Source organism: Pogoniulus pusillus, chromosome 34, assembly GCF_015220805.1.
Source record: "Pogoniulus pusillus isolate bPogPus1 chromosome 34, bPogPus1.pri, whole genome shotgun sequence".
Classification (NCBI taxonomy): Eukaryota; Metazoa; Chordata; class Aves; order Piciformes; family Lybiidae; genus Pogoniulus; species Pogoniulus pusillus.
The window spans coordinates 14370908-14385211 of record NC_087297.1 but is presented as its reverse complement, the minus strand read 5'-3'; the positions used below and the strand labels follow the sequence as shown (position 1 = coordinate 14385211).

The 14304-nt window shown below is 52.2% G+C and overlaps 1 protein-coding gene across 5 annotated transcripts in view; it reads right to left on the bottom strand.

Moving 5' to 3' along the window:
* PREX2 (phosphatidylinositol-3,4,5-trisphosphate dependent Rac exchange factor 2) overlaps positions 1-14304 on the bottom strand; it is a 107676-nt gene that overhangs the window by 53193 nt on the left and 40179 nt on the right. For all 5 annotated transcript variants that reach the window (XM_064170495.1, XM_064170492.1, XM_064170493.1 and 2 more), the window contains 7 exons: positions 12689-12790; positions 11111-11272; positions 6697-6830; positions 5915-6018; positions 5112-5261; positions 3674-3818; positions 2467-2567 (listed from right to left, as the gene is read on the bottom strand). In XM_064170495.1, coding sequence (XP_064026565.1) covers positions 2467-2567; positions 3674-3818; positions 5112-5261; positions 5915-6018; positions 6697-6830; positions 11111-11272; positions 12689-12790 — 898 coding nt within the window. The remainder of the gene's footprint in view (positions 1-2466; positions 2568-3673; positions 3819-5111; positions 5262-5914; positions 6019-6696; positions 6831-11110; positions 11273-12688; positions 12791-14304) is intronic.

Sequence of the window (14304 nt, the reverse complement as noted above, 5' to 3'; positions counted from 1 at the left end):
ATTTGGCTGGATTGGGACCATCCAACTAAGGAAAATTCTATCTTCCAGTTCTGGAATTAAAAAATCCTGCTGGTGAAAAGAGGAAAAAGAAGAAAGACAAAAAGAGGCCTTACAGCAGCTTTCCAGTGCCTGAGGGAGCCTACAAGGAAGACGGGGAAGCACTTTTGACACAGGCTTGTAGCGACAGGACCAGGGGCAATGGCTTTGAGCTGGGAGAGGGGAGACTGAGACCGAACAAACTTGTGACAGTGAGGGTAGGGAGACACTGGCACAGGCTGCCCAGGGAGCTTGTGGCTGCCCCCTCCCTGGAGGTGTCCAAGGCCAGGTTGGATGAGGCTGTGAGCAGCCTGGGCTGGTGGGAGGTGTCTCTGCCCCTGAATAAGCTTACAAACAGTAAGAGTTTAAAAAGCAGCAGCTACAGGAAAAAAAGGAAAGCCACCAGGACAGTATTGCCTGAGGCCAAAGCATCCCTCAGTGCTCCAGGGAGGGGAGCAGGATGACAAAGCACCAGCAGAAACACCTGCACGGCCATGGAACCACCAATTCATGGCAACGCTGCCTGGTGGTCAGGGTGGTCAGGCACTCGCTGCCTCCAGAGGAACCTTCCAGCTCTGACCAGCAGCAGCAAGTGGCTGACACAGCAGCTCAGCCTGCAGGCTGCTCCAAGCCCCCTCAGTCATTTCTCCCTTCTATCAGGTGATAGAAGCAGAGGAAATCATAGAACCATAGAATCAAGCAGGCTGGAAGAGACCTCCAAGCTCATCCAGTCCAACCTATCACCCAGCCCTGTCCAATCAACCAGACCATGGCACTAAATGTCCCATCCAGGCTTTGCTTGAACATCTCCAGGCCAGGGGAGGGTTAGGTTGGAGATTAGGAAAAACTTCTTTGCTGCAAGAGTGGTCAGGGATTGGCAGAGGCTGCCCAGGGAGGTGGTGGAGTCCCCATCCCTGGAGCTGTTCAAGAACCCATGGCCATGGCACTGGGGACAGGGTTTGGTGGCCATGGTGGTGCTCACTGATGATCTCAGAGGGCTTTCCCAACCCAAACCATTCTATGATTCCAATGCCAGGGAACAGCAGCAGGTGGATTTCCACAGTGAGTACCAGCCAGGCCAGGCAGTGAGCAGTGGGACTAAGCCCTCTGCAGCATCTGCAGTGCAACAGCCACAGCTTCCTCCTTGCCTGCTCCCTTGGGAGAACAGATGGCTCATGCAGCTTTAAGGACTCTGTTTGCACTGAGCCACAGCTGGATGCAGTATTCCAAGGAGCACATCTCACACTTCTGTGCTCTAACATAATCACCCTTTTATCTATGAAATTACACCAAATCCATTTAACTCTGGTGAGAACATGGAGGGCTATGTTTGGGACAGAAATTATGAGAGCAGGGGAAGGCTCTTTGGCAACAGAATGATTCCACTGCAAACAATCCACTGCGTGCAGCAAACATAAGAGCTCCTGACACCGAGGCAAACCGTGCAGACTGGCACTGGCTGCACAGCTCCTGATGAACAACCTTAACGCTCTTCCTCCCCCTCTGAGCAGGGCTGAAATGCACACAGCTCAGTGGCACTGTGCCTCCTGCTTTCCTCCCAGGGAAGGACACTGAGTGCGGTGGCAAAGAATTTGGCAGGCTTGAGAGCCCTCAGCAGCTGGAGCAGAGCAGCACTGATGTGCCGTCAGTGACTGCAGCTCTGCCAGCCTGCACCTCTGCCGGCGCGGCAGCTGACTCCGCAGCTGCTCCACTGCTTGTGTTTTGCCTGGAGCTGTCTCAAGCCAAAAGCAGCAGTCTCTCCAGCCTGCTTGTGTGCTCCTGTTGCACTGGGCCTTCTAGAAGGGACAGAGGCAAGGAAGAGGTCTGGTGAGGGAGAAACGTTGCCACTGCAGCTGACCTTCTCGCTGGCTCAGCCTGCACCATTTCAGTGATGCCTCTTTCCAGGACAAGCTACAAGCAGGTGGCTGAAAGGTTCAGCATCAAGACAGCAACTTTAGCAACCACACGATGCAGGGGAAAGGAGGCCTCAAAGCTCCCAAGCTGGAACTGTTGTGTTTAGGTTGGCTGCCACCAGCTCCACTTGCAGTACCCAAGAGCTGAGCCCACAGCTTTGTGCAAGAGCCTCGGTCACAGCTCTCAGCTGACCTGGATCCCTACACCACCTGGCCCGAACCAGAGGGCTCAAATCCTTCCAAGCAGCACTCCAAAATGTATTGTTGCTTACAAGAGAAGGATTCTGTAGGTCCCTGCTTGCACTGCTCTGACCCCCAAAGCACAAAGGTAACCTGATGAAATCAGAGGAGCCTCTCCTAGACATCATGGCCCTGTGAGGTCCCTGCAAGGACATGACACAGATTCTCTGAGCCACCTTGCATCAGCAAGTCCCTTGTTGGGCCAAACCAAATCAAGCAAACCCCAATTATAAAGGATCACCTGGCAAAGAAGAGAGTTAGAACTTATCACATTTACCATGATGGATGATGCCATTCTCTAACAAAGCCTGGCCAAGGTGAACACCTTCTTCAGACTTGTGGATCTCTCCAATTTCCAACAACCAGGATACAAACTCACTGGAAGGAAGGCAGACACAAGCACACACTTTAGATGCCAGACCAGCAGGGCTGCCACAGTCCCCTCTCCCTTCCTGTGCTGCTCACTAACCTAGGAAGTGATTCTCCAGCCTAAGGCCCCTCAGAACGTGTCTCCCCCCACCTTAAATCCCCCACTCATTTCAGCACAAATACTTCTGGCTTCCCTTGGGAGGCTTTTTGCTTTCTGCTCAGAGGTTTGGCCTGCATGAAGTTTACCTTGCAGAGGGAGAGGACTTCCCATGTTTTGTGGGCTCTCTGAACTAGCAGAGCCACATGGAGCTTACCTGGTGACCCAGGGACCAGCAAAGCGTACTGCAAAAGGCAGCTGCTTCGAGGGCAGCAGGGGAAAGCATCTCTTTGATGGTAGATTCTAATCCATCATGGCTCCTTACTGTCCTCTGCCTGCTTTCAGCCACTTGACTGAGGGAGCAGGATTCAAGCACAACTCAGTCACTAATCTCAACCCTGGTCTCATTCTGGCAGCAGCTGAGCATGTGCCAAGCTTCATTTCCACTGGTACCTTCAGTGCAAGGTGTCTGTGTAAACAGTCGTGGGGCTTCAGAGAAGCACTCAACTGTCTCGTGGTCAGGGAAAGTCACCTCCCCTCTGCCTCCTGAACTGATTTCTTGCTCACACAGACATGTTCTGGCTTTCTCTTTCTCTTGCATTCAGCCTTCCTAAGCCACAGGCATACTGTGGCATGAAAAAGAGCCTCTGGATCACAGGGGCAAGTTTAGATAGAAACTTTGTCCCTGGCACTCAGAAAGCTTTAGGGACAGAGATATTGTTAAGTGGGGCAAAGCAAACATTGATACTCTAAAGTAGACCTTTCAGACACAAACTGAAGAAACTTCTTCTTTCAAGAAACTATTTTATGTGATGCATTCTGCAGCCTTGTCCCTTTAACACAACTCCTGGGAACACCAGCACACATTCAGGAACTGCAGGCAGACCCATTTACACCTTGGTTGAGTCCTGGGCTGAAACAGGGCCTGCAGACACTGCACACCCAGTGTGGTTTCCACAGAATCCCAGAGAAGATCAAAAGTGGCTAAAATTCAGGCTACTGACTGCATATATAATACCTTCCAAGAAAACACTTGGGGAAAGTGGTCAGTTTCCTCTTCCTGTCTTTGATGAGATTCCCTTGTTTGCACATCATCTTGTACAGCCTTTCTCCTTGCTCAGAGATCATCACCCACGTGTCCTGCTCCATGCCCAGCTTTAAGCCTGCCAAGAACACAGCACAGAGTGATGAAGTGATGCTGCTGTTAGGGGTCAGCTCTCCCCAGAACACAGAAGAAGCTCTAACATTTCACGTACCAAAAAAGCAAAGGGACTGGTTTCCATTCTTTTTCTCACCAGGAAGATCTGACCCTCATGAAGTGTAATCAGACAGTACTCAAGCTCCTCAGAGTGAAGTTCAGCTGTCCCTAGATGGCCCCCACCACAGCTGCTGCAGTGATGAACACTTACAGGGGCATTTTCAGCCCCCAAGCATGATCATGGCAGCAGCCACATCTTCACAGGGAGAGGGACCTGGGAGTGCTGGGGGATAACATCCATGGCACAGCAATGTGTCCTGGTGGCCAATAGGGCCAATGGGATCTTGGGGTGTATTAGGCAGAGTGTGTCCAGCAGATTCAGGGAGGTTCTCCTCCCCCTCTCCTCTGCCCTGGTAAGACTTCATCTTGAGCACTGCCTTCAGTTTTTGGCTCCTCAGTTTAAGAGGGACAAGGATCTGCTGGAGAGAGTCCAAGGGAGGGCTATGAGGATGATGAGAGGACTGAAGCACTGTCTGATGAGGAGAGGCTGAGGGACCTGGGGCTGTTTAGTCTGGAGAAGAGAAGACTGAGAGGGGATTTAATCAATGTCTGTAACTATCTGAGGGCTGGGGGTCAGGAGGGGGGGACAGGCTCTGCTCACTGCTCCCTGGGATAGGACAAGCAGCAATGGATGGAAGCCACAGCACAGGAGGTTCCAGCTCAACACAAGGGGGAACTTCTTGCCTGGAAGGGTCCCAGAGCAGTGGCACAGGCTGCCCAGAGAGGTTGTGGAGTCTCCTCCTCTGGAGCCTTTCCAGGCCTGTCTGGATGTGTTCCTGTGTGCCCTGAGCTGGATTGTGTGGCCCTGCTCTGGCAGGGGGTTGGACTCGATGAGCTCTTTGGGTCCCTTCCAACCCCTGATATCTGTGAGCCTGTGATAGGAGAAGGCCTTGGGATTGCCCTCAGGGTGTGGGGATGAAAATGTTCTCAGCTGCAGCATTGCCAGCTAACAGTAGCTGGGGTTCTGTGACACACCTGGCAGTGGCACAAAGTTAATTCAGCCTTTTCCCCTAAAGCTTGGGGTTTGTTTGCTTCAGAATTCCTCCAGCAACAGCAAGCAACCCAGGAGGTCATTTCACTCTTCCTTACTGGTTTGTTCTTCCCTGCTCTCCTCTCAACACCATTGCTCTGCCTCCGAGGGCCAGGGGAGCTGACCTGGCTCTGCAGCGAGGCAGCAGCAGGAGGGTTTCTGACCTACCTTTTCTCCTCTCTCGCTCTTTCAGGATCGCTTCCAGCCACTCCTGCTTCTCCTCTGGGGTCTTTGCCATGCAGACAAACCACTTGTTCTTGGCTGTGTTGTGGATCTTCCAGCCGTTAACCACCATGTGTCCACTGCTGTGGCAGTCAGCTGGGAAGAGACAGAGGCTTTAAAGAGCTTCCAGCCTTAGCCAAGCCACAGCTGCCAGAGCTCTGGAGAACTCAGCACTGCACAGAAAGCACAATGGTTGTTAAGCCCAAAAGTTAGATTCAAGTTTCTCAACCAAAACTTGACATTTGCAGGATTACTGTAGGGATGCTTTCCTAGAGTAGGTCAGGAAGATGTCAGGCAATCACAGGGGCTGTCTCTAAAGCTATCAAAACCCCACACAATTCCTTTCTCCCTTAAACACTTCTATTACAGACTCAGCATTGCAGCTGCCTGAGGTTTCCTTCCAGAGGTAACTTCTCTATTTGCTCTCACAAATATATCACATACCTGGGGGGACAATCACTTTTAGAGTGCTGTGGAGGGAAGTGAAATATATGATCCTTAGCTGAGCAATAAATGCCACCTTACTTTATGGCTCTGCTCGTGTCAGCGTGCGGCAGGCAGCACTGAGCAGCTGCCCAGGAAGGCAGCCAGCAGGGCTGCGGCGCAGCAGCAGGTTGGACAGCAGCAGACAGTGGCTCGACACCAGCACCTTTCTTTGTAGGGACAAGGAGCAGCCTCCACAGACAGCACTCCTGAGGCTGCATCTAACCCCCCGGGGAGCCTGCTAGGAGCAGCACACAGGCACTCACCTGTCCCATCGTCCACGTTCTCCACCTCCATCACCTCGGTGTTTATCCTGCCCCGGAAGAGGTACCGGTGCCCATCAGTAGAGGCTTTGCTGTTCTTCAGCCGCCTGGGGAGGGAAAGAGCAGGTGAGCAGCTCACCCAGCAGCCCTCCCTGTGCTCCTGCACTGTTCCCGGAGCCTTTCCACAGCAACTGAGCTGGGAAAGCCATCAGCTGGATGGGACACAGAGATGCTGCCTCCGGGAAGAGTGAGCTGCAAGCTGCTGGATGACAGAAGAGTTTACCAGGAACAGCTCAGCCTGCAGCGCCTCTGCTCCCACTTTTTGGTACCTACAACCCACAGAAGCTTGTGGATGAACTGAGGAACTGCTCCTTACTATGCAGCAAGCAGCAGCTTTCTGGCTGCCTTCCCTGCTTAGAAAGGCAGGGCTTGAACCTCCTGAGGCCCTGGAGACTTACTGGATAGTTTAAGCTAAATACCTGTTTGTTTACTCCAACAATGCAGTCTGCTTGCCCTGCCTAGCAGAGAGGGAGCCCATGACATGCAACCTCTCATGGAAGACCCATAAAACAGTCTCTTTCTCCCCACACTTCCTCGTTAGGACTCTGCATTCCAGTAACACCTTCCCAGTGTCTACACTCAACACCTCTCTCCGGACAGCAGAGGTCCCAGGCTGCAGTAACCTCCCTGCTGGTGCCCAGGTGCCCCTGCGAGATAGCAGGCAGAGGATTAGCTCTGCTGCGAGGAAAAGACCTCCTTTGGGTAAGCATCAGTGAAGCCTTTACCTGTGCTTCTTTTTGCAGTAGACCAGAAGGTTATCAAACAGGAAAAATATCCTCTCCTGGATGTTGCCTGCTGAGATCTTCAGCAGCAGCCCACTGCGCAGCATCTCTGTGCACGTGTCTGTGATGTTGGAGCCCTGAAGTCGAGTGGGAAGAGAGCACTTTGTGAGAACCAGAGGAGTCTGCACCAACAGAGGAGGGGAGCAGCTTCCTGCACACACTCACAACCACAGTGGGAACACCAGCAATGAGTTCATGAGAATTTGTTACTCTGCAACTAAAGAGTAACTCCTAACGACACCTGCCACCAGCTTTGCATTCCCTGAACGTTGGATGAGGCTTTGGGCACAGTCTGGTTGGGAGGCATCGCTGCCCATGGCAGAGATCAACTACTCCAACCTCCCTGCCATGGCCTCCTCTGGCCATGCTGGATGATGGAAGCACCACACTAGAGATGCTGTTTCCCTTGGAGGGCTCCTGTCCGGATCCTGAGCAGCTTTAACTTCACCTGAGGGGTACCTCTGGACAGGCTCACAGCCCACGGTGGTGCGGCTGTCAGTGAGCTTTGCTGTGGCTGTCTGTCTGCTGAGGTCTGAGGGAAGATGCTAACAGGATGAGAATGCAGAGCTGGCTGTGTGACAGCATGGGGACAGCCAGAGAGGCAGCAATCACAGGTCTTGGCTTGTTCTTTGGGACTTGTACAAGGGGAAACAAATACAACAGGGGAAAGGACTACGAATTCCTCACTGAAATCCAGCTGAGGGAGCTGGGGGCAGAGAAGGGAGCAGAACACCCTGGGCTGCTGGCCTGTAACTCAGCCTGGGTTTGGTTTCCAGCTTACAACAACCCCAACAACTGTGTTTGCTCTCCTCTCCCTGAAGCATCCACACAGACTGCACTGACAGAGCCCTTCAGCCAGCGAGCTGCTGTCCAGCTGGGGCAGCCACCTACACAAGCTCTGAGAGCAGGCCAGTAACTGGAGCCACTGGGGGATGGAGTGAGAGTCGTTGTGCTGCACATCTTCCTTGAAACAGATGTCCCATTTTTTCCATGAATCTGTATTTTTATCACAATAAACACAAGCTCCATTTTGTGACACTTATGCAGAGGAATTCAAGCCATGCTTTGATCTAAAAATAGCTCTTCTTCTTCCCCCCTTTCCTTCCAGTTGGGGCCAAGCAATGTGCTAAGCATTTCCTTCTGGAAGGAAATCTCCAACAAGTTTCCTCTTTATTTTTAGGCCATGCAGAACCCCAGATGCTGATTTAATTAAATCCACTCTCATAGGTTGCATTCAGAAGAGGCTGGGGGTTCTTTTTGGAGTTGTTGTTGGGAATCATTCAAGACCCTGTTAGCTCTCATACAGGCTCTGGAATTCTCACCAGTCCAAGGCCTAACCATAACTGAGGTTCGGAAAGGAAGCAGGTGACAAGCTCAGGGCAGTTTGGCCTGGGTGGGCATCCTGTGGTTCCACAGGGCAGCATCAAACCTGTGCAGCTGAACTCCAGTAACCACCATCTCACTCTGCTGCAAACTTGCTACTTTGGGAGCACAGCAACGTTTCAGAGTTAAAGCCACAGTGAAATCCTAAACTTAAACCAAAGAACCAGAGAATCCTTTTAGTTGGAAGAGACTTCTGAGATCACTGGGGTGGGGAACAACAGCAAAGCCCCAGGGCTGGCAGGGGTTGTTAATGTCACGATTCAGAAGAGATTCTGAGCAGAGAGAGGCAGCAATGAGCCAGAAGCTTCCCTCCATATTGTTCTCTTTGTTCCTTAATAATCATTTCCCCCGAGGAAAAGGCAAGGGATGATGGAGACAAGTTACTGCAGGGGAGATTCCCGTTGGACTCCATCTGAGAATGTTTCCCCATGACCACAGTCAGACACTGGAATCGCCTCCCAGGGGAAGCGGTGGAGTCCTCACCGCTGGGCAGTTGGAAGACTCAGCTTGGCAGGGTGCTGGGCCAGCTCCTTTCAACTCCACCATCACCTAGCAAGGTTGGAGCTGATGAGTCTTGGAGCCCCTTCCAGCCTGGGATTTCCAAGAGCACACATATTTCCTGCTGTGCATCTCACTAGGGATCCAGAAGAAGCTCTGTGCAGGGCAGTGGGCTCCCTTGTCAGGGTTAGAGGTTTGAGAGCCATCAGTTCTTTGCCACCTCATCTGACTAACAATGCACTGAGCTAATAACTGCAGCTCTACACTCCAGTGCCTTCATTAATATGGCTTTGATAACTGTCTCCAAGGCTCAGGCACTGAAAGCAAGCAGAAGAATTTTAATCACTAGAGTGCAGTAGAAAACTTAATTGAAAAGTTGAGAGTAATAGCAGCGAAGTCAGGGATGGGCACTAAGGACTATTAGCAACACTTCCTTGCGTGCACATCCTCAGCAAGGTGAGCACTCAATTGTTACTGCTCTGTGGGGAAAAGGACAGCTCCCCACTGAAACATTTCAAACCCCTTCACGTGATGGAGGAGGACAAAGAGTCATGACTGAAGACTTTGCTTGGTCCATGTTGAAGACGACCCAAACCTTCCCACATTGCTCCCAAACAGCAAACCAGAGCTGCCCAAGTCCACGGATCAGGAGGTTCCACGTGGGGCAGGCAGGAAATAATCCTGCAGTGTCATGGACAGTGAGGGGCTCTTTGTTGAGGGGATGTTTGTGCTCCTGTCAGACAGGAGCTTGTTCTGTTGAATCCTTCTGGGACACAAGGGGAGGGTGAAACCACTGCTGCAGAAGCAGAGCATGTCCTGAGGCACGGCAGGGTCAGGAGACAGCAGCTGCAGCGAGCAGGGGATGAAGGGAGGACACGGAGCTGTGTGGAATCTCTCTCACTTCTGCCTTATCTCTGTGAGTATCTGCTGCAGGGCTGACTCTGGTAGGCAACATTCGAATTTCAGCTGCCAGACTTCATGGGGAAGTTAAGCTTCAGGGAGATGCACCTCAAAGCTTTCTCCAGCTCAGTGTCTTGAACCTTCTCCCTTCTCTGCACTGTGCAAAGGCACAGAGCAGCCTCCCAGCACAGCCACGAAGGCTCAGGTCTCAGCCTGTCTGACCAAGGTGCAAAGAAGAGCTTTTCCTTGCTACCCTTTCCAGCCAGCCTTCCACTGAGCTTACCAGGCTAAAAACTCCCTCCAGCTGCCCAGCAGCCCTGTTAGACAGAGAAGCAGCACAGTGGTACAAAGCATTCAAACAAGCCAAGAGCTGTTTCCGTGAAATTAGTGCCTGAGCCCCTGCCGTGTGCTGCACTCAAAGCTGGCTTCTCTCAGAACTGCTTCCCCTGCCTGCTTTGCTTCCTTTGCTGGAGCTGTGTTTCCCTCCCACCTCTGTGTGGGCAGCTCAGACAGCTTCAATACAAACACCTCAGGCAGTTTGGAGATCCACTTGTATCTACATCCATCCTTCCGAGTAAAGCAATTGCAGTGCTCAAAACAGCAGAAAAGGCAGAGTCTGGTGCCGCAGCTGGGAGCTGCTCTTACCCAGGAGCTGCTCTCTAACTCGCTCAGATCTGGGCTTTCTTCACAGACTGAAGGATTTTGCAAAGCAGAGAGAGGCCCCAACAACTCTTACACAGGTTCTGCTGAATACTTGGATGCCGGCTTAGGTCAGCCAGCAGCAAGAGACTAAGGACAGAGTGACTGAAACTTCTGAGCTCAGAAGGGACCCTACAGGAAGGCTGCAGAGAGACTTTTCCTCAGGGTGTCTGGAGGCAGGACAAGGGGGAATGGTTTGAAGCTGAGGCAGAGTAGGATTAGACTGGAGATGAGGACGAAGTTCTTCAGTGCCAGGGTGGCAGATCCCAAATAAAAGCTGTAGTTCCACAGGACTGAGCAGCTGGTAGTACCTCAGGATCACTCGGAGTACTGTGTCTGACTACGAGACCCCCAACACAAAGGGGACATGGACCTGGTGGAGCAGGTCCAGAGGAGGCCACAAGGTTAACCAGAGGCTGGGGCATCTCTGCTACAAAGACAGGCTGGGAAAGTTGGGGCTGTGCAGCCTAGAGAAGGCTCCAGGGAGACCTTAGAGCTGCATTTCAACTTCTGAAGAGGACCTACAGGCTAGGGAGGGACTGTTCAGAAGGGCCTGTGGGAATAGGATGAGTGGCAATGGTTTGAAACTGGAGCACAGCAGAGCTAGGTTGGACACCAGGAGGAAGTTCTGTGCAGTGAGGGTGGGGAGACACCGGCAGAGGCTGCCCAGGGATGTGGTGGAGGCCCCATCCCTGGAGACATTCAAGATCAGATTGATGTGTCCCTCTAGCTGGAGGTGTCCCTGTGACTGCAGGGGTTGGACAAGATGAGCTTGGAGGGTCCCTTCCAGCCCAGTGCAGCCTGTGACCCACAAAGCAGACAATGCATGTTTGCTACTCCCTCCTCAGTGACCAAGTGACAGATCACACCATGGTACCTCCCAGCCCTCCACGTGGGACTGCCACTCTTCCAGGAACTCCAGTTTCTCCATCTGCCTCTTGGCCTCGTTGATGTTGGAGCAGACAGCTTTCATGGCCTGCAGGGCTTCCATCAGCGCTGCGTAGTCACTGTGCTTCCGCGGGGTCCGCTTCAGCAGCTCCTGGGCAGACGTTTGCATGGAAAAGCAAAGGAGAAAGCTCTCTGTGACACCTGGGTGCACACTACAGGAGCTTTACACCGACAAGGACCCGGCAGCAAGGGGCAGCCAGACCTTCTGTAACTCCATGGGACAGTGGGAAAGCCTCCAGCCCAAACCAGACACCAGTGGCTGACAATAAACTCATCGCTGCTGAGGAAACCATTTGCATTTCAGCGACTCTCTCCCTCCCTCAGCACTTCTTCTTCAGATTGAGCCTGGGGGGCCTGGGGGGGGGTATTACTAATTCATTAGTCACTTTCCCTTTCTGTCTGCAGATCCTTCACTGACAAAACAGAATATAAAAGGCATGCTAAAATAACAAGCCAAGGGAACCATAGCCCCCCAGCTAGCTGGGATGACTCAAACCTCCCTGCAGTTATTACACTCCTGAAGCTGTTTTAAGCCCCTTGATTCCAACCGGTTTGTTTTCAGGTCTCTCTGGCAGCACAGTGCCTTGCACCTGCCTCAGAAACTGCGCTCACACAGGCATGTGTCCAGACTCAGGCTTCAAGGAGCTCCTAGAGCAGAATCTGCTTGGGCTTTTCTCTCACAGTTTGAAACAATAAACAACATTAGACCTTAATCTGTTGAACAACAAATTGGTTTCAATATTTACTTTCCTGCTGGTTGCATTATTTTATTTCCTACCAGTAACTCAGTTTTCATTAAGTTCTAAGCCCTAAGAGTAAGGCAGAATAAATACCAATTCAGAGTAAATGTCAATGTGCACAGAGCCATCTGCAGCACCTTCCTGCTACCCTACAGCTTGTCTCAAAAATCACTGTCATTGCTTTCTCATTTCCAGTTGGCTGATGGCAAATTAGAAGCAGCCACAAACAAGTTCTGCTGTCCCACGAGTCTGCAGCAAGAAGCAGCTGGAATCAGCCTCATCAGGCTCCCTGAAATGGCTCCCTCCCGGGTGGCGAGGGAGACACAGGAGACAGTTAATAGCTGGAAGAATTTTGGGTGCTAAGAATTGCTTTGGATACCAAGAACTACTTCTTTGCTACAAGAGCAGTCAGGCATTGGCACAGGCTGCCCAGGGAGGTGGTGGAGTCCCTGTCCCTGGAGATGTCCCAGAAACAAGTAGATATGGCACTTTGGCTGGGTGAAAATTGTGGGATCTTCCAGGTTGGAAAAGCCCTCCAAGATCACCAGATCCAACCTTCTACTTACCACTGCCATGACTGCCAGCCCACGTGCCAAACTCCCCAGAACTCTGCAGTCAGAAGAGTAGCTCTAACAAGAGCAACCTGGGTCTGGGATCTAACAGAGAGACTCCAGACTCTGCACAGGCTGCTCCTGCTGCCCAGAACTATGCCAGCAAGCAGCTGGGCAGAGAAAGCAGCAGACCCTCGGGACAGCTCTTGTGAGTACCTTCAGCAGCAGGGGGTACTTGCATATCCTCTGGATGGGCGTCACCAGATAGCCCTCCAAGGGCACGTCAGTGTTCTTGCGTCCCCCGAGCAGCATGCAGTTCTGCAGAGGGAACAGTGCCACAGTGACTGAAGGCCACAAGTAAACCACCAGCAGCCAAGCCAAGGTGCCAGCAGCACTGCCAAAGCTGCCAGCAGACACTGCAGACACCTGTGGCATGAGGAAGTCTGCAAGGCTGCCACCAGAGCAGGCAGCCACAGAGAGCACACAGCATCCAGGCATCTCCCTCAGCTCTCTCTAGATACCTCCTTCTCCACCCAGCCTGATTGAGAGAGCTTCTTTTGGAGTTTCAGAACAAAAGACAGTAAATAACAAGCTGGGAATGTGCTTCACACCAACACAAACATGGACAGACACAACCCAGGTGACCACTGTGGGTGCCATTGCTCTCACAAGATGTGTTCACCTCCTTCAGTGGGCTGGAAGGTTTGAATACAGTGGTCCCAGTGCAGTGTTTGCATGGCTCTGGGTCAGGCATGCAGCAAGTAAAAAATGCCTCCAGTCATCACCTAAGGAATGTTTAAATCTTCACCAGTCAGCCAACTATGGAAGCAGAGAAGACCTAAAACACTGGGTAGGAGCACCCATGAAAAAGCAGCTAAGAGGGATTAAAAAACAACCAAAACAAGGAGTAAGGAGTTCTGTGGCTAATGAAGTATGAAAGGAGATGCAGCAAAGCCTTGGAATTGCTGGAATTGCAGTGCAAGAACAGACAGACCCAGAGCCAGGACAATTGGTTCATGGAGAGCTCAGAAGGAACTGTGAGCCAATGGTGTGAGCTCATCTCCAGCTTCCAAGAGCAGGATGCCTGACCTGAGAACACCAAACAACAGCAGCTGAATGCAGCCAGATGTTGACACAGGCCACAAGGCTGGATGCAGCCAGTGCTGATGGAACAGAGGCCACAGCCGCGGGAGGTCAGCCCAGGCAGCACACAACTCGCAGGGCACGTACCCGGAGCCAGCACTGCCACGGGCACCTCACACCCAGCCTGAGCGCTGTGCTTTGTGCCCGGGGCCAGCCAGTTTCTGTCCTCAACCTGCCAAGGAAAAAGCTTTTCTGATAAAGACTGAGCAAGATAACAGCAAGGCAGGTTTATGTGGTGTCTGTCTCTGTCCTCAGAGGTCTGGTTTCATCTGCTGGTTAGTCACAGATAATCACATCTCTAATGACCTGAGCTGCTCTGGCTGCCTCCAAGGCAGCTCCCTCCTATGACAAGGGAATCCCCACGCTGCTCATTAGCTTGGCTGGAGGTAGATGCAGCTGGGAAGGGAGAGAGATCCAGGATCTCCCAAAGATTTAATGAGCTGCACCAGAACTTCACCAAGAGCTCTGCCAGCAGCAGCAGTGACAGCCTACTGCATGCTAAGTAGCTGGCAAAGTGAAAAACAGCTCCTGCCACGCCAGCGCCGGCACCATCGTCACTCCTTTCACACAGGTCTGCCATGGCCTTGCTGCTGCTGTCATCTGCTCTCCAGTCCCAAAATGTAGTAACTGGACCTGGCCACTCCAAAATCTGCCATCCTATCCATGGGCACCTTCTCAGAGATTTCAGT